Below are 19,618 nucleotides of genomic sequence, written 5' to 3'. Positions count from 1 at the left end.
ACAGTTATCTATAATGACGTATAAAGGCTGTCCCATAACCCTTTCAGAGAATTGCTCTCTCATACTCTTGAAATTACTAGTATACACAGTTCAGAGGTAACAGTTGCAATGGAAATGTGACTTACTGTATTTTAAACGTATTTGTAAAGGTTTGATTGTAAGAAATTTTGTGTATGAACTCCCAAGGGAAAAGACAGCCGGAGAGCGTTAGAAAAGCAGCAGGTGGTATTAGGCTGCAGTCGCTCAACAATCACTAGTTCTTACACAACAGGCAAAATTGAGATCCCTACCCAAATATATACTAACAGCAAAAGCGTCATTATGTGAGATTTCTGAGATACAGATTGAAGAGCAAATAATAACATGAATGGTAGGGAACAGTTACTCCGGAATGTGACTGTAGTTGTATTTCTTCACAAAATAATCACTGACTCAGCAACGGATAGCGTTACCTTTGAATTTGGTTTGGTAAGGAGAAAACTCCTTATAAAAGACTGTCGTAACGTTTGATACAGCAATCATGAACTGAGTCACTTCAGATGAAAAGGAAATGTAGACTTATCTATGACTGGGCCTTCTGATTTCCAAAGGACAAACTTTCGAAATAATAATAAAAAAAAGATTAATTAGCCAGGAACCAGTTACGTTCATGAACTTGAATGAAGGATCCTCCCAGTTTCATTAAGGCAATAGCAGAAAGGCAATTTAAAAACCAAACCAGAAAAATGAAGGGAAAGACTAAATGAATCAATAATCACAGCTTAAGATTAAAATTTCTTTTTAAGATTTAAGAAAGATCAATGAAGCACAGAGTCTATATCAAACTGGAAAAGGTAACAAAAAACCCTATCTCAGAAGCCAGAGAGGTTGGAGAACAAGAAGGATTGCCAAAAATCAAGTTAAATTTTGGAAAGTGTAACAAAACAAAGTGCAAAAGACACTTTAACAATACAGATATTTCATAAACAAGAGGTGAGGACAACGTACCTACTAAATATAGCCCATGATTAGGATTTTTGTCTGTTCAGTACAAACGATAATTTGATTATAGATATTTGTGGTTAAAAGCATACACTAATGATAATAAACTCTCCCAAGACTGATGATAGGATTCAAACTGAAAGTGCTCAGCTAAGCCTGGATGAGCAGCCTGAAAACAGTGAAAGAACTGTCAGAGGAACTAGTGAATCTAGTAGTATAGACTATACTCAGAATTCCTACAGTAACAGTGATCTGCAGAACTAGTGGAGATGCAGAAAATACCTGGGGAACTAGAGGCCTTCTAGGCTAATCCCAACCACATGAAAATACTAGTATGAATGTTGATGGTACTTTCGGGCTTCTATAGCATCATGGTAGACGCATACTAAAATCAATAAATAATTTTCCTTGTCTAGAAAATTAGCAGTCTTTTCATACACTTAAATGATGCATCTTCAATAGCAGTGTATTGATTTTTTTTTCCCATTTACAATTGTCCAACATTTTCTCTATTTTTCTTTCTCTCCAAGCTCACTTGGTAACTGCTACAAATACAAGCGAGGTCAGCCTAACAGGTCTGCAATTACCAGAATCATCATTTTTTCCACTGACACATGGACATAACAACATCCATAACAGTGTGAAGAACCTAGGGCTAAGCACATTTATTTTAAGATACTGTAATGTACTGGACAGACTAGAAGGGAGGTGGGCTGAGATGTTACTGGTGTTCTGCAGAAACTGATGTATTTAACACTCTCACTAATGATTCAGGCACAGAAATGTAAGCATGTGAAAATGAAATCTGGTAATGACAAAACAAACAAATGGTGAATATTATGAAAACTATCATATAAGAAGAACTGAATGTTCTTGAAGATCAGAGTTCTAGTAATTTCTTTTAAATAATATTATTCAAAGTGAAAGGTACAACAAGAATGTCAATTCAGAATTATACTTAAGGTCTAATTCCAATTTCAACTATAAACTGGGGCCTTGGAAGAAAAATAATATGGGAAGTCCAGGATCTATAGCCAATTAGACATGGAAGTTAGAGCTAACGTGAAGAAAAGGTAAATATTTACCTAGGCTGTACAAGAACAGAGATTTCCTCTCGAGACGCAAATGCAGTACTAATGATAACCTACAAGAACCTGGTGAGATTCTCTCTGGAAAAACATATTCGGAGAAGATTAACTAACCCTGGGATAGGTACAGAATTAGATTCCTAGAATAAGCAGGGCTATGTCTAATCTGGTTTGGAAAAGGAAACTGTAAGGCTGTGGTTTGCTGAGGCCGGTGACTGCGGAGGGTTTGGCATGAGGATTGTGCTCTCTTCCTGCCACTTCCTACCTTCCATCAACCAAGGAAGTGGAGGGAGACTGCCCCACTGCTGCTCGGTCTTCTTAAATGCCAGAGAAAAGGGGTATGACATCCAAACAAACGTTGTCACAGGAACAAACGTCACACGCTCACTGTGAATGAATTTATGTTCTTTATTATTCACAAGACTGCAGTTCTGTATTTAACTTTTAATTAATGTTTAAGATGGAGTTTGGAAGGTTTATGAACAGGATTTTATGACATGCGTCCCTGAGAGCGCATGGATTTGCACTCAATTTCCCCTGAGGTCTCTCCCAAAAGCTTGCATTATTTAAAATGGTGATTTCACCACCTCAAGCTAAGTATACTTTCTATGGAAATCCGGCTGTCTGGTCACAATCACGTTCACTGTGCTTAAAAGAAAGGAAACCCAGCAACCTTCAAAAGGTGAGTTGGGCTTTTCCAGTTTGGCAGCCTGAGATGAGTAAAAAAGAGTATCTTGTCACTGTTCATCAACTTTCTATCATCTTTTCCCATCATCTGTTTTCATTTGTGCAATTCAGAGAAGATCTGGCATAGTAACAGTCATTAATGAGATAAGCAAATGTGCCAGATTTCAGCATTTTACCTGGTGTCATCTTGCCCCATGACTGATCTGTCTGGAAAGATTTCCCTGGTTTTCCAAGGAAGGATGGGAGGAGGATGAAAATGAGGCATGAGATTCACCACGTATTACAAGGCTGCACAGGAACTGATTTACCATTCAGAAATGAAGGCAGATGTGGATAAAAACAGAAAGCCTTCCCGGGTCTGACCAAATGTCCATTTAAGCCATTAAAGTCATTAGATGCATTGACAAGTGGATAACAAAATGTTTTTTTCTCCGTTTATTCTCTCAGTCTCCAGCGATTTGAGGACCAGAATTTCCTGAACCAGACATGGCTTATACGAATTCAGCAGCCCTCAAGGGTTTCCTTTTATAAACTTGTCCATTACCCCCTTGAACTCATGCAAATTCTTGCTCACAGCATTCTCTAGCAAGGATTTCCAAGCTTTCCTTTGTCTTTTGTTAAAAAATACTTTTATGTTTCAAATCTGCTGTACAGGAGTTTCTATCAGTATTCTCTAGTTTCTGTATCATGAGAAACAACAAAAAAATGATTTCTGTTCATCTCTCTCTCTTATTCACAATTTTACTGCTTTCTATCGTACTTCTTCCTTTTCCATGAATTTTCTCTTTTCCAGACAGTAAAGTCCTAGCCAACTTGCTCATTCCTAGTACTTCTACATGCTGTATCACAACTCTGACCACTCTTTTTTGTCCTTCTCTGAACCTTTTCTAGTTCTGATAACCTTTTTGAGATGAGTAGGCCAGAATTGTCAACAATATTCAAAATATAGATTCTTGGCTTTCTTCAGTAGTGTAATGGATATTGTCTGCTTTGTTCTCTCTAGTAATACTCACTATCCTTTTTAAAATGGTACTGAACACTGAGCAGGTGTTTTCACAGAATTTTCCACTTTAGCCTCAGAACATCTTCCCTGTGTTTTAACTGGATCAGATTGTTTTTTCCTCCCCTGCATCCCTTAATATTTACCTACATGAAATTTCATCTGCCACGTTTCTGCACGGTCATGGAGGCCTGTACATTGCTTCGGCCCTTCATAATCAGTCCTTGTCTCTAACTCCCTGATTAATGTAGTATCTTTAGCAAACTTTATCACCACACATTTTATCCCCTTTCCAGGTCATCTGATCCTAAAACTGAACAGCTCCATTATACTATCCTACTCGTGTCTTCTCTAACTTCTCCTTTTATTACACTGATCTGATAGACTCTCTGCTATGCCTATGGACACGCAGGTTGATTGTGTTGCTCCCCACACCACATTTCAGTTCAGCTGCATGTGGGACACTAAGGAATCACAAAATACCACGACAAAGCATGTGTATGATACAGCACCTTAAATGGTCACTCTAAAATTGATATTTTTGAATCAACTGGAACTCCCTGATATTCTAAATCTTATTTGACTTAGTACTGTATATATATTTTTTCTTACTGTCTCTTCAAATATTTCTCTGATACATTTTAGTAAACAATTTTATAAATTCTAATTCATCTGTAATGGATAGAAAGAGCAATTCATCTATGTTTTAACCAGTATGAGACTCAACTTTATGAATCAATCATCATTTGTGTGCTTGACCTGCGGTTGTTTCGAACACAAGCAAACACAGACATCTTGTTCAATGTGAGACATCTTGTTCAATGTGAGACATCTTGTTCAATGTGAAAATGAAATAAGTTCAATGTATTTCTTTACAGTTCTGACAGATATTTCAATTACAAACAAACATCTGTAAGAGATCAACTGATTATAATCAAAGCCTCAGAAGGATTTTTTTTAAATGAAATTAGGGTTTTTTTTTTTTATAATGAAACTTTGTTACCAACTGTCTTCAGATAAGCCACGACAGTTCCTATTTCTCCTTTACAAAATAAGAGTGGGGTTATACTCACAGTTTGTGAAGACTGTTAAGTCCAACAAACATTTCTGGTGTTAGGCAACCAATCCTATTATTCGAAAGATCCCTGAAACAGACAAAACAATACAACATTAATTCAGTCTTATTCGCATACATGGCCAAATATTCATACACAGCCTCTCTAATTTTAACTGTTAAGGAGTTAGAGACCATTGAAAAACGAAACCTTTCTTGGTAGTACACCGTATCTGAATTAAATAGATTTCACAACTTTGTATTAACATTATTAAGCAACATTCTGCAATCAAACATTTTACACCGAATTTCATATTAACTGCATTAAAATGTGATTACATATGGGTAGAGGTGTAAAACAAAGTAGAAATGCTCTTCTGCGTAAAGAATTGTCTTTATTGAGTTACTAGCACCTGTTTATTTAATCATGAAAAATAATATGTATTTTGTAATTTGTCGTGTGCAATATCCAGTGAAGACTGATTTTCACCATTTACCTCATCGCATAGACAGCATTCTTTCCTGCTGAAGAAATCACAGAAACAAGGGGGCAATTCATTTTTTAGTCAGTAGGAAAGGTTAGTCTTGAGAAACACTTGACAAGTTTTTCTAAGAGCAAGGCTGTGGCTATCTCAGACCACAAATAATGTGAGGCATTACGTTCCCTTAACTCTTGTTCACAGAAAGGTGAATAGATGTTTGCAGTGCAGTAATTCATATATACCACAAAATGTTCAGAGGTCTTTTAGAAAGGAGACAGATACACATATGAAGAACTACACTGTATTACTTCCAGCTGTACTGCCCTGTAGTTAGTAAATATTTTAGCAAATGTTTTATTTAACATTTTTGTCGTAAAATAAACGACATTGCACTGTTCAGATTCCCTGTTTTTTCTATTGTTACATGACAGCACTAAAGTAATCAAAATAGGAAAATAATGGTTGCATTTTGAGAAATTCAGTTATTGCTTTTATGGAGACAGATCAAACTAACTAGAAAATGAAGACAGTATCTTTAGAATTCACTACAAAGACTTCTCCTACCAGACAAAGAATATGTTGTTGTACAAATAAACAATGAAATATAGCATTAGAATAGAACTATTTCTTAAACACTTGTCAGGAATACCAAACAGACAATAGAAGAAGAAAAGAGGCTGGATAGCAATATAGTGCAATAATTGCATATTAACAATTAATCTTTATGTTTTTCCTAATGAAAACAACATTGTTCTACAAAAACTAAAAATATGTTAAGAGAAGCATAATTCCTCCCCCTGCCCTCCACCAGGACAAAAGGTAAATTGTAACAGGAATCCAGGATTCTTCGCTGGGTAGTGCTTCACTTCCACATAAGTAAAAAAGTATCACTGTATGGAATGTAATTTGGGCAGTAAAAGTAAACTTCATCTAAACTAATCAAAACCAGGATATCGTTCTCAAATGTGCCACACAGTAAATCTGTATTTTTAACAAAGCAAAAGGTTACATGTGTTTTTAAGTTTATTTTAATTAGTGTTATTTTCATATTAAGATCTATCAAAGTGCTTGAAATCTCTGTATTGCAAAATATGTTGCCTAAGGAAATATTAGTAAAAAGAAAAGACAGTTTGCTGCATCTTCCTTGGAACTCATACATGTTATATTAAATATAATCAATTCATGATGCACAAAGCCGGCGTTCCTTATCAGGAGTAAAATGTTTGCCTTACTAATGTTGTCTTGTAAAATTGATGTTAGGGAAAACAAAACAGTTCTCTGTTGAATAAACTAGTGCCATACCATCAATGCTGCATAAATTTTCATTTTTCAACAGTTTTGTGTGAACATTTTTAGTGAACCCTTGAAATAATTCATTCTGCCATTCCAATACAGATTATCACAATTGGCTCTCCAAATCATTCATATTGTGATGCTGACAGCCTGCCGTTTATCCTACCTGACTCACCATATTCCCATCTCCTACAGCTGCCCACACTACATTAGCTTTGACTTTTCACAGTATCATTCATGTGTGACGTACGAAAAAAGAGGAAGTGAATGTAAAGTATATTCTTAAAGTAATTACTGTGCTCAACATTCAACGTGAGTTTACACGGCATGTTTTTGTTCAGCTGCCTGCTACCCAAGAATGGTGATGGAGTGTAGAGATTTTCTTGTTTACTATGAAACTGTAACACTTTGTGCCAGCATGGGACAGCCTAATAATTAATCTACACACTGTCTCTAGATCGCTCCCAGTGTGACGTGTTCTTATTAGCAATAAGATTTTTTGAAACCTACCATAACAAACCCCAGTATTGCCACTCCTACGTTGCTAGTCTTTTCTTCTCACTTTTTGCCGATGTGTTGTGACTTTCTCTCCTCTGACTTCCCTCTCGTGGCTGACCCGTGACTTCACCTGTGCAGTTTTCAGGCGTGCAGCCCGTGACTTCTGCAGGTTTCCCGTTTTTCCCACCAGAGGTCAGGGTTGTGTTATTAGAGCATGTGGCCAAAACAATAATTACCGCTCCTTCTGATTAGTACGCTCTATTATTATCTCTATATAGAGAGTGAGCAAGACAGTTTCAGTCTTACTCTTACCTACATACTAAGAATGTGTATGCTGCTCAAACTCCGTCACTGTTATGTCATAGGTTTTCTACCCAAGTGCACTTAAACACATTGGTTGGTATTAGAAAATACTGCTGCCTATATGGAGGGAGATGGAAGTCTTTTACTGATGCTGTATGATGTCCACTGTACAGAGCAGTTAGGGAATTAAACCTCAGAGCAAAAAAGCAGCAGGATTTGTAAATTTGTTTTCCTGTGGATTTATATTCCTTCTCATCTAAATCTTACCAGAGCACTAAAATAATTCCTGTTTTCTTACAGGTCTCATCCGACATGAGACAGCATAAACAACAGCTACACTGACTTCCGGCATTTACTAGTGGCCAAGCTGGCTAGTACATTTGGATGCTGCCATTTAGAGTAACAGATTTTTGAAAAAAGAAAAGCTGTTCTTGCTTTTCCTTCAGGTTCAGAAGAAATAAGGAAGATCCGTAGCCAGTGTTAATTATAAGAACCCTTTTCCCCTTCCCAGCACTGTGGGATCTTAATAACTTTCATGTTTTTTCCCATTTTCAAATGTAGCTTAAAATCAGTCATTGCCTTCAAAAATACTATGAGAGAATTTCCAAAGAGAAGAATGAAAGGATGATGGGCAGAGATTGCACAAGTCTTGTTTCCTTAGAAAATCATTCTTTAACTAAAACATACTAAGCAGAGTGAATTTAATAGGTAAGAGAATGATAAATTCTTCAACATGTAAGTTTTCCTCCTAAGATATTACTTTTTACAGACCAAGCCTATGATAAAAGTAAAGAAGATCTAGCATACTTAAAAAACTTACTATAGCAAAAATGGTGTTTCCTCTTATTTAAACCACTAGGTTTTATTTCTGCTTAATTTCTGTAGAAATAAATTGTCTGCTAGGTTATAACTCATGTATGTTTTAAAGCTTTCTAGATGTACTTGTTAGGACATTTACTAGAAACAAACTGGTAATTTTAAATGTACTAATAACATTCCAAAAAAAGAAAGATAAGCAAAAGTCCTGGTAAATTTAGAAAGTACACTGTATGTTTTTCTATTCTATAGCCAGTGTCCTTATGTTATTATTCCTTGGTGGCATATTTGAGTTCCCCAAGGACAGAAATGTTCATACAAACCCAATTTTCAGGATAATTCAAATAGAATTAATACTTACAGGCGCTTCAGTTCTGAAAGTCCATGAAAGGCCCCAGGCTCAATTGTGCTAATTAAGTTATTCTTCAGATCGCTAGAGAAACATAATAGGAGGAGCAATTAATTATCACTTTTACATACGGTACTTCTGTTACATATGAAAAGTGTGAAATGTAATGCAATTTTAGCCTTTGTCTTAACTAATGAATTTATTTTAAATAGTAATACCAGAAACATTACATCACTTGCAGTTTCTGAAAACATATTTTTCTAAGAAGATTAAGGTTAGGCATTACAAAACAGTCTGTTAATTAAAATGGTTTGTTTTAATACTTATCCTATTTGTAATTTCCAAAATGAGCTTGCCAGCCATTCTTGCCTCAGGAAAAAATGTTTTAATCAATGAGTGAATAAAATAATTGGGTCAGCAAAGCAAGAGCATGTTAGTTTGCTTATTCATTGTTCTGTGCACTTTACACTTATTAAATTTCTCATTCCCACCTAATGCAGGCAAAGCAGCTGGCATAGGAGACATAAAGGGAGAGATCTGCTTTCTGTCGTGGCATATACACAGTTTCTCGTATTTGGCAGATAGGTGCTTCATTTTGCACTTGGTGGCAATCCAGAGGACCAGTTGCTGTACAGATACAGAGTATTTCACTAGCATTAATAAGCTCATTCGCTCTTGGCACAGTGCTCGGGGCCATGACACTGCTCTCAGTTCAGTCCCCACAGAGATTTACTATTGAATTGTCTTAAGACTCTTCATGATGCGAACGCTGAGGAAGTGCCTTTAGTGCCATTAGGTAAGCAGGCCTAGGAGATAACTGCTGCGAATTCTTGCAGAGTCAGTGTTCATCTTCAACAGTTTGCAATTCATAGGGAATGACTGGTGCTCAATAACATCACCGGGTTTCTCAGACTGGCCACTTCCAGTATATTAGAGCACACACACACACTGACTCTACCAAAGTATGGACGCATCAACAGCATGAGTCTCCTTATTTATAACTTTCTATTTTACTGCAAATAAAATGCATACTAGGTGAAATCTGGGTCCCACCGAGATGTGGCTGCCTTCAAAATGGCAAGGTTTCATTCCAGATGTCTGGTCCACACTAGGATATATATGAATTTCAAAGTTAAATTGATTCCAAATCATAAATAAATATCTTTGTACATTGCTAGTCTGTATTTTGCTAGTCATTTTGCAGATCTTTGAAATACTATTTGTTATATGTCAAAACTGCTTTACTTTAGTGATGACTTTGATGAGTGTTCTCTCTAGCAAAGTTCTCAGTCAGACACGCAAAAGATCAAATCACATAACACTTAAAATCCTTAAGAAGGTGACAAGACATCTTGACTTCTATGTACAAGTTTTATCTTTATATATAAAGAAATGCAGAGCTATGAATACACAGCAGAATGAGACTACAGTTTTGATGGAAAAAACCTTTAAGTCCTTACCATCTCAGCTTGAAAAGTGTGTCTAGACAGTCAGTCACTGAAGTTGTAAAAAAAATTAGCTGTAGACTAGGTTCAAGATAATCACAGTATTTGTTAAGGATTACCAAGGTCAAAGTTTATGCAGCACACTCTGCAAGGTGTGATACACAGCTAAGAACTGAACACTTCCATATTTATACCATTATTCACAAATACACTATTTAGAGTTAACTATAATTCATTTTTAAGAATTTTTTTTCATCAATTATTTTTTGCTATGCACAGAGCAAGGAAGTGGTAAGACTGAAATTTCTGTAGAAGAACTTAACATGAAAATTTATTAACAGAGCTGCAAGTAGAATCTTGAAAATGAACATTTGCTGACATTGCTTATTATTAATCCAGAAAAGCTACTTAACTAAAAATGATATTTGAGTAAATTGAAATCTCATTGAACTGTAATTTTTAACTGAACAATCTGCATTTTGTTTTCACGCCTGTGTTCACAAAAATGATCGTGTATCGCAATGTCACCTATCCGATACTTTTAGATTAACTTTCAGTCTTTGTTCTAGCTTGCTCTACAGTGCTTTCATCATGAGTACGTTTCACCTGATGTTGTGACATTACTGGAAAAAAAAACAAACAAAAGAAAGGTGAGAAGGGAACTATGTATTTAAAACTGCAATCAGTAGACTATACTTTGAGTCTTTCTAGAACATAAGTACTGCAAAGCCATACAGGTTTACTTATTAATAGGTTCTACAATTACTTAATCTGAAGTAACAAGGATCCGTAAAGCAATGAAACATATTAGCTAATTTGCTAGCCATGTCTTTCTAAAGGCCAGTAGTTTAGTTTCTTACTGTTTTTTCCTTAGTTTAAGATATTTTATAGTTCCTATTTTCAGTAACTACTTTAACTGATAACCACTATCCAGTTCATTATACAAATAAAACACACTAACTCAATAAAATATCTCAGCCCAACAGAAATATTACAGTATTACAAAATGCATTAAAAATGCACCGATCTATTCCAGTTGATCCAGCACTGACATAACTTCTAAATAATGATGCATGAATTCATGCATGTATGAATTTCAGGAATATGTATTACATGGCATAGGTCTGTCCTATTTGCTTGAGCTGCTGTGGCTGTGCCTTGCTAGTTGCTAAGCCAGTAAAACGCATAAAACCCCAGAAATGTTTCTTTTTCCCTGCTGCTGTGCAATACAGAGGTACGTGTGCCTGCACTGCTCCGGAAAGGGAAAAAGCCCATAAAATTCACCAGGGCCTGAGAAAACCAACAGGGAGAGCAAAAGGGTGCACAGAGGAGGGGAGAGAGAAAAAGAACTGTCAGTCAAGAGACAGATCCTGGGGGCAGCAAGGGGCATAGCTTGGGGAAGGACCTAGATGTCAATTTGAATATTAAGGAGAAAGTTACAGTCAATAACTAATTTTAGGCACAAGTCTAATTTCTCTCTTGTGCAAATCAAGTAAGCACAGTTACAACAGCGGCAGAAATAGAGGCGCAGAGATTTGTGCTCGAGTGGCTTCTCAGAGACCATCTGGCCAAGGGATATAAGAAGTCCCAGCGGGCAACAGGGAGGAATTACGGTCTCCAGTTGTCTTCTTGCCACTACTCTGCCCTCTCCTGCTTACCTAGCCCAGACAGGGCAGTTTTCTTCCCTTCTGTGTGACATACTGGTTTTGGATAAAGGTGCCAGGAGTTGATACAATTACAAGTGAAATACAGCTGATGGCATTTGGTATCAACAAAACACATTGTAAAGTTTTCTTTTGGTCTCTATTTGGTCAGGAAGTTGTGACAATTGCTTTAGAGAGCTAACTCACACCTGCCCCTATGTTCCCATTAAAAAAAAAAAAAAAAAAAAAAAAGGTCAGTACAAAACCACTGCAGTCTCTGCATCCTCCCCAAAGTCCGATCAACCTGCAAACACAAACTGGTGTCTTTGTTAAAGACTAATCAGCATGATCATATTTTACTTTGATGGTTTAGGATCATTCATTGTGTGTGTCAGCCCAAGCCTCATTTCTTTTAGCACCCATATATCCATATATCCGTACTAAACCATGTGGTCTAGCTTTGGCACTGTTCATACCAACCATCAGGGCCTAGTTTTCCCTGGGCAACATGACTGACTGACTACACCCTCATGAATGAAACTTAAATCCTTTTGCTTGCAGAAAATGTTAAATATATGATGACTCAGGTAGGAATCTGCAGAAATAAGCCTGACTGGAAAAGGAGGAAAGGACACTGTTCTCTTTTGCATGGACTTCTGCATTCTTAAAGCTTCTTTTATTTATTTATCTATTTATTTTTAACACCAGCCCACCAGTGTAGACACTAAGATCCATATTGATTCATTTCATGTTTTACACTGGAATACATTTCAAAAACACTTTGAGGCCTAGTCAGCACAAATATCCACATATTAGGCAGGGAAAACTGACAGTAACCCGTATACCAATTAGACATATTCTGTGTTAATTGCCAACCCATCCAAGAGCACTTGCAGGTTGCAATTAGATGAAGTGATCATCTCTTATGGCCAACAGCTCATGACAATTATAAAAGAACCTGTATGAGCGGCAGATTGTTGGCAGGTGAGTTTTAATGCCAGTCAAAACAATCAGGCAAGTAAAAGGTTTTGGATCTCTATGTCCTAGTTTATCAAAACTCTGCTCTGTTTCCTCATAACTTGTAACAGCATAGGAAAAAACAGTGCAATCCAAAACTATCATCTAGAGGAATAAAAAAGCCCAGGGTAATGTTAGTGGAAGCCAGGCCGTTGCAAGGAAAAGCGTCAATCAATTGCAGTGTCCCAAACAAGCTAAGTCATCTGGTCTCCTTATTTTGGAAATTACATTTAAATTCGGTAGGTCATTTTAGTAAGGATAGTCTCAGAAAATTGTAGATGATTATGCTACCCACAATCCTGGCACTTTCTTGGTAATAAGTATTACTCCATAATGATTCCATATACTTCTAGCTTAACACAATAGGTGTGTTTTCTTCTCTGTCTCTTTTTGAAGACCCCTGTCCCTCTCTGAAGACTAAAATGTGATGAAAATAAATAAAATGAGTAAAATTGTTAATCACTTACAATTCTTGTTTCTATACTAGAATAATCTGTTTTCTTGCCTCTCACTTCTATTTTTTTTTTACAAAATTAGTGTCACTGAAATACTAAATTAGCATTTCTCATTTTTTAATTTAGCAAAGAATTTGTTACATTGAAGACTTATAGCAATGAGCATCAACTTTCACTGAACTAAATAAAGAAACCAGGGTAAATTTGGTTGTATGTTTACATTTTTTTCCCAAGAACTACTGCTGAGGCTTGGCAAAAGGTCATGATCCGTGGCATGCAAAGCAAGAGCCCAGGCTGGGCCACACACATGCACGTACACACACATACTATGCAAGTGATTTTGTCATCAACAGAAAAAAAAAGAACGAACCCCAGAATCACAATATTGAATGACCATAGCAGGACCCAGTTAAAAAAAAATAAATATGAAAAAGCATTTTATAACTAACATTTATGGTTTTGCATCATTTCTGACGGAGCATTCTAACTTAAAGTATCTATTCTGAATCTGAATGACGTGTCATTAGTGGTGTGGGTGTATGTATCTAGTGGCATGACCTGAAAATAAACCAAAACCAAACTTCTGTTACAATTACAGATAGATGGAAACTACGTGAAGCTAGCTCTAGTCGAAATAACTGCAGCATTTATACCAAGGCTGCACAGCTGATGCAAAAAGTTACTACAATATTTATTGAAATGTTATGTTTGCCCTAATTTTATTAAAGCTGTTAGGTGTAAGTACTCTGATCTTACTAGACATGAATAGGAAACAGAACAACACAGAACAGACTCTGTTATCATTAAAAATAATCCAAAATGGTTAGTATAAGTTACCAGAGGAGTGTTTCCTTTTCACTTACAAGTCTGAACTTACATAAATTACATATAATAAACATTTGGCACTATCTTCCTACCACCATGTATGTAATTTGCCTGTGTATGCAAGTAGCAGTCCGCAAGTGAAAATGTACAAGAACTTTTACTAAATACCACAAGCTGCTGAGCTTTTAATCACCTTGCACATTAATCTTTTAACTTTTTTACTTACTAATAGCACTAAAAAGGAGTTACTTCAACAAAGACAGCTAACTTAAGGAGGGGAAATCTGTGTTTGAAATATTCATTTCTTGATAGCTTAGCTGAGATAGAAATGAAATGTGAGAAGGAGGCTACTAATGGGACTTTATAAGAACATTTAATAGCTATTCCAGGCCTCTCAGCTCTTACATACCTTCTGTAGCCAAATCTCTGATTACCTAAATGTGTTCTTGAGATTCTTGATGCTTCAGGTTCACAGTATGCATTCATATAGTAGAACATATTGTGGGAAAATTATTAAAATATAGACATTCCATTAACAAAAGAATCAATTTATCTTAAACTACATGCAAACATTTGGGGCATTTTGTACTAAAATGTATGCCTTCAGACACTGCAGACTCTTCCCCCTATTGCCACTCCATGTACTGTAGATATTCTGAATACATATTCATAACAAGAATGTTCAACTAATTCCAGTACTTCGTTCAAATTCCTGACATTGATACATCTTTTATAAAAAATTATAGGTTGTACCAAGAGGACATCTGTGTTTAGAAAGCTGTCATTATGGTGCTGCAAACTTTCCAAAAAAGCTTTGAGAAGAGCAATCAGTTGTTGAGCAGATGCCAAATACCAGTGAAATATGACTGGCTTTCCACATTTTGCATATTACTATGAAACAACAACAGAAAAAAATATACGGTCACATCTTCCACTTCTTTCTTATGCAAAACATTTCAATTAAATGGAAGTTTTACCCAATAAACGAAGGCAGAATCAAGACCCTTAAAAAAGATACACTTTTAAAACCTCGTCATGATCATGGTAGGAAACTGGCATAGCCAATGATGACAGACCACATTTAATACACCTCCTGCAGTCGTAATATTGATTGTCAGGGTTAGCAGTCTTGGATACAGGAACAAAGAATTAAGACAATATTGGAAAAATATGTATGAAGACATTTTAAACACATCTTTCTGTACAGGAGCCAGTGACTCATTGCTTATTATACTCTGATGCTCTGGGTACTGTGAAAACATATTTTCACCTCCACTGCTGGTGACTGTATTGCTAATCACACACTGGAGACACAGAAACAGGCAGATGTCTTGATGTAAGTTATATCCATTATTTGATATCATCATCGATAACTAAAGTACACAATGTTCCTATGAAACTCCTGAGCTCTTATTGTTGTTTGCTGTTTTCCATGATAGAAGTGGATGTTTAATCTACTTTCCAGACTTGGAAAAGTTATGACTGTGTTGAGGTTAAGTTCCAAGAGAGATAGATAAATCCTTATTTAGATTAAAAGCATTCCCACAAGATACTAAGTACATAGAAAATAATTGTGCTTTGCAGACACAGAAGCTAGACAGTGGTGACAGTGGTGCTGGGGAGGTAGGGGTTTTGTTTTGTTTTTAACATATTGATGCTCTCCTTGACTATGCTTTTCCCCTTAGCTTTCTTTTAGCTAAAAGCTAAAAGCTTTTCTTTTAGACTACCTAGGACAGAACAACCTGAAGAAGAGGCAAAAAGATACCTGCTGCTTCCTGAAGGTACGATCAGAAGTTTCAAACCTGTCATTTTTGATGGCAATAAAGATGTATAGAACAGCAAAAAGGTCACTGCATAAACTGATACTATTTTATTCAACAATGATGACTCATTGGCAGCAAGTGTGCTTCGGTAACTTTGCAGCTATTCATCATTTAGGAATGGAACAAGTCTAAAAACATTAAACAAGTGTCAACAATCGTAGCTGAAAAAGGGCAGAGGTAAACGCTTCCTCACTCGAAGTCCTCAAAGAATGTTACAGCGTATTCATTCTAATTGTAATAATAATATAGCAAGAACATAAAGTTTGTAGAACTACACAAAATCACAGCATTTTAATTGAAGGAGCAATATACCAAAGAAGCAAAAGTGAGCAAAAAGCTTGGTAAAATAGGACAGACATTCAGAGAAATGTTTTTGTTGAACATTTCTCTACACGTATGTATCAGAAAATAACATTTTCTAGCTTGCATATTTTTAATGATTAATTTACCCTGTATCAATTCTACTTGAGTTCTAAATACAATGCCAATCAATCAAAATTTGCAACAAGGATGCAAAAAGTTTAGTGTCTACCTTTAGTTTAACATTTTGTGATCGACAGCTCAAAATGAAATGCGGTTTCTAATAAAGAAAAACCACTGAGGCTTTTCCAGATATTTACGTAAGCTCTAAAAGCTACCGGCTGCGCACGTGCAGAAGCACTGCCTCACCAGCCGGAGCGCGGTACCTCGGAGAGCCTAGACGGAAGAGCGGTGCCGCGCGGCAGAAGGAGCCCAGGATCAGCTCCGCGGGGCGGGAGCGCGAGGTCAGATGCGTTACATGCCCAGAGAAGCACCTGAGGTGGATCTCGACCTACCCAGCTTTGCAGGCGACGCTGCGGGACCAGCTCTGTGAGCGCTGACGCAGAGGGAGAGACCTGGCATAAAGCCGACCACGGCCGCAGAAGCAGCGTCTATCCGTAACCATATCCTTGCGGGCCACCTTTAAAAGGTTTGTCAACTCTGTGAGCAACCTTGCACCCGTCAGGTGTTTCCCTCCCCGACGGCCCTGCGCTGGCCCCCTCCGGGATTTACCCTTCAGAAAGACGCAGCGAGCGCCGGGGGCCTGGCTGGCTCTGCACGGAAACCTTTGGTGGCTGCAAAGAGCCAGAGGCTTCCTTAACTTTTACACGCACTGGGATTTCCCTGTGCGCTCCTGCCTCGCAGGCAGTTCGACACGGGTTAGGGCTCTTGACACGGGCTCTTTGACAACGGCTGATCGTCGAGGTGGGAGGAAAAAAAAAAATCAGTTCTGAGCAGAACTCTAACATGTGAGAAAACTATTTGCACAGAAAGCAGAGAAGTAGGGCAAAAGTATCCTCAGCATTTTTTTCCTTCGTAACAAATGTTTTTTTAAAGAAGTACATTGACCAAATGAAATGTAAAATAAATACAGAGAAAGTAAGAGTTAGCTTCTGCTGGAAAAGATTTAACCCCACTATAAGAATTGTTATTCCATATTCTAAGACTGCATTTATTTGCCTATTACACATTTCCAGCAACGTATATTTAATATTCTTTGGTCAAATTTCAAACTTTGAGTCACTCTTTAACAACATAATCACATTTTTTCATATGGGATATTAGGAATTCATTTTATATTTTCAGAAGTATATCTGAATTCATTTTCCACGATAACTAGAGAGATAGGCATTTTATACTAAATTAACAGAAGTATTAGGATAATGAACTTGAGTTTTGTTTTCCTTTAAGCTATGAGACATCTAAAACGTACAAATTACTGTATCATGGAAATTTCTTTTTTATATTATGGTATTTTCTTTTTTTAAGGAAAAGCTAGATTCTTCCTCTATTATTGAACCACTACTAACTTGGAAAAATAAAAGCGACTCTTTATTGACATGTAATTCAAACTTCAGAGAAATATTGTCTTCTGTGGCTTAAAACATCCAAAGAAAAGAAGAAAGAATTCCACTCTTATCCGTAAGGGAAAGACAAGCATTTTTGCAGATGACCCCTAACTAATCTTAGGGTAGTTCTAGGCCAAAAATAAGATACTTCACTAAACTGATATAATAAAAACCATCTTTCCTATAATGTTTATTTACCCTAATGACTTCGTAATACAGTAGAAAACTTCTAAAAATTAACTAACATGATTCAATTATAAAATATCAAGAAGGACCGCCCTCTTTCAGCCCATATACTGTTTCTGTGTATGCTTCTGTTTCATTAAAAAAGTAAGAATTCATCTTAACAAACAGTATCACAAAGCCATAGTCACCTACTGCATACAAAATATGGCGAGAGCTGCAGTCGTTCATTAATTGGTGACGGGAGGTAGATGGGGGAGCACGGCAGTATCCTCACTATCCCCCTCATCGATCTCCAGGAATAAACAAACTCAGAACAGGTCTTCATGATTGCCCAGACAATCCCAGGGGTTGGGACAATCTCTGGATTCATTCTAGCATCAATGAGAGCAGAAGGCTTTTCCAGAAAAGCAAAAAACAATTACGATTGTTCTGGTGTTGGCTGAATAAAATGAACAGTAATTACACGGAAATCCTGTAAAGTTTAAGTGTTCAACAGTGAAGTAAGAAGTGGTTTAAGGCATAATATGGGAGAATTGTCTATAAGCTTTTTAGCTCAGAGGAATTCAATTTTTTTTTTTTTTTTTAAAGTGGTCTAGGAATCCTTTCCCTTGAAGCCTCTGTTTATACAAACTCTGCCTTTGGAAATAACTTAGGCAAGTCTAAATAATTTAAAAAACAGCCACGAGTGTTAATAAGGCAGCATGTAGAACGGTCTTCTCCTGCAGCAACTGCGATTAATGAGTTCCCCATTCAAATACCCTGAAGAACTTCCATGACTATTTTCCCTGCACAAATTTTACATTTGCACATTCTTGGTGCTTGCCAGAAATTTTAGATTTTTTTTCCTGAAATTTCATATGAAATATAGATGAGTGATAGAGAAAACAAGATGACTGAAAATACGCGCAGTTCCTACACATTCCTTAAACTCATACCATATACTTTATAGGCCACACATGCCTATTTTTGAGATTTTCAAGTAAAAATTATTTTGGATTTTCTTCTGCCTCAGAAGTGCCATGAGACTGATCTTTATTTCAAAACAAACCTCTCCCATTAAAGATAATAAAAAGTTGCTATATTCTTTTAAAAACCCATGTCTGTTGGTCTCACTTGAAATATGCTTTTTCAATCATTTCTCTGCTTTGTTGTTTTCTCCCCTCTATTGTTTCAGGTAAAGTTACAGCTTTTAAAATAAATTTTCTTCTACTAAAATAAAATTTCAAGTTATTCAGCACTAGATTATGAGAAGATTATTAAAAACAAAAACCACCACAGCAATAATAACATACAACTGGGCCACAGGAAACACACACAGGTCTTCAAGCCTTGAAAGCATACCAAGAAAATAAATAAAAATTGGAAGGGAAGCAGGAAAAAAGGATGCAGAGAGAGGAGGAGAGCAGCTCTGCCAGGGAGCGTTAACACTGAACGCCGTTGGGATATTTCGTACTGTTAGATACCTGTTCCTTTCAGCATCTTCTCACTACGTAGTAGCAATAAAATCGCTCTGCCCTCCTTGCTGTTTCTTACCTTCCTTCGTTATCTCCCTGCTCCGACTTTCTTTGCATCAAGTCCCCCGAGCAACAGATAATCGCACTTAAAGGGTCATGTTCATATATGATAAATTCTAATATACCTATTTCCCTAGGAAAAAAAACCTGCAGCAAAGGTGCATACTGGCACATACAGACATATTTATAAATCTGCACTTGATACATCTTAAAGGATGACAGCACCTGACACAAATCACGTATTATCTTAACGACAGCACTGTATAAAATGTCAGATGAGCACAGCGTGCA

The 19,618-nt window shown here is 36.7% G+C and overlaps 1 protein-coding gene across 2 annotated transcripts in view; it reads right to left on the bottom strand.

Annotated features, from left to right (window-relative positions):
- Positions 1 to 19,618, bottom strand: part of LOC134142530 (adhesion G protein-coupled receptor A3-like) — a 272,865-nt gene that overhangs the window by 170,562 nt on the left and 82,685 nt on the right. For both annotated transcript variants that reach the window (XM_062579679.1, XM_062579680.1), the window contains 2 exons: positions 8,564 to 8,635; positions 4,830 to 4,901 (listed from right to left, as the gene is read on the bottom strand). In XM_062579679.1, the coding sequence (XP_062435663.1) occupies positions 4,830 to 4,901; positions 8,564 to 8,635 (144 nt within the window). The remainder of the gene's footprint in view (positions 1 to 4,829; positions 4,902 to 8,563; positions 8,636 to 19,618) is intronic.

The sequence above is a fragment of the Rhea pennata genome, chromosome 7 (assembly GCF_028389875.1).
Source record: "Rhea pennata isolate bPtePen1 chromosome 7, bPtePen1.pri, whole genome shotgun sequence".
Classification (NCBI taxonomy): domain Eukaryota; kingdom Metazoa; phylum Chordata; class Aves; order Rheiformes; family Rheidae; genus Rhea; species Rhea pennata.
Note: the sequence above shows the minus strand (reverse complement) of the source record. Positions and strands in the feature narration are given on the sequence as shown.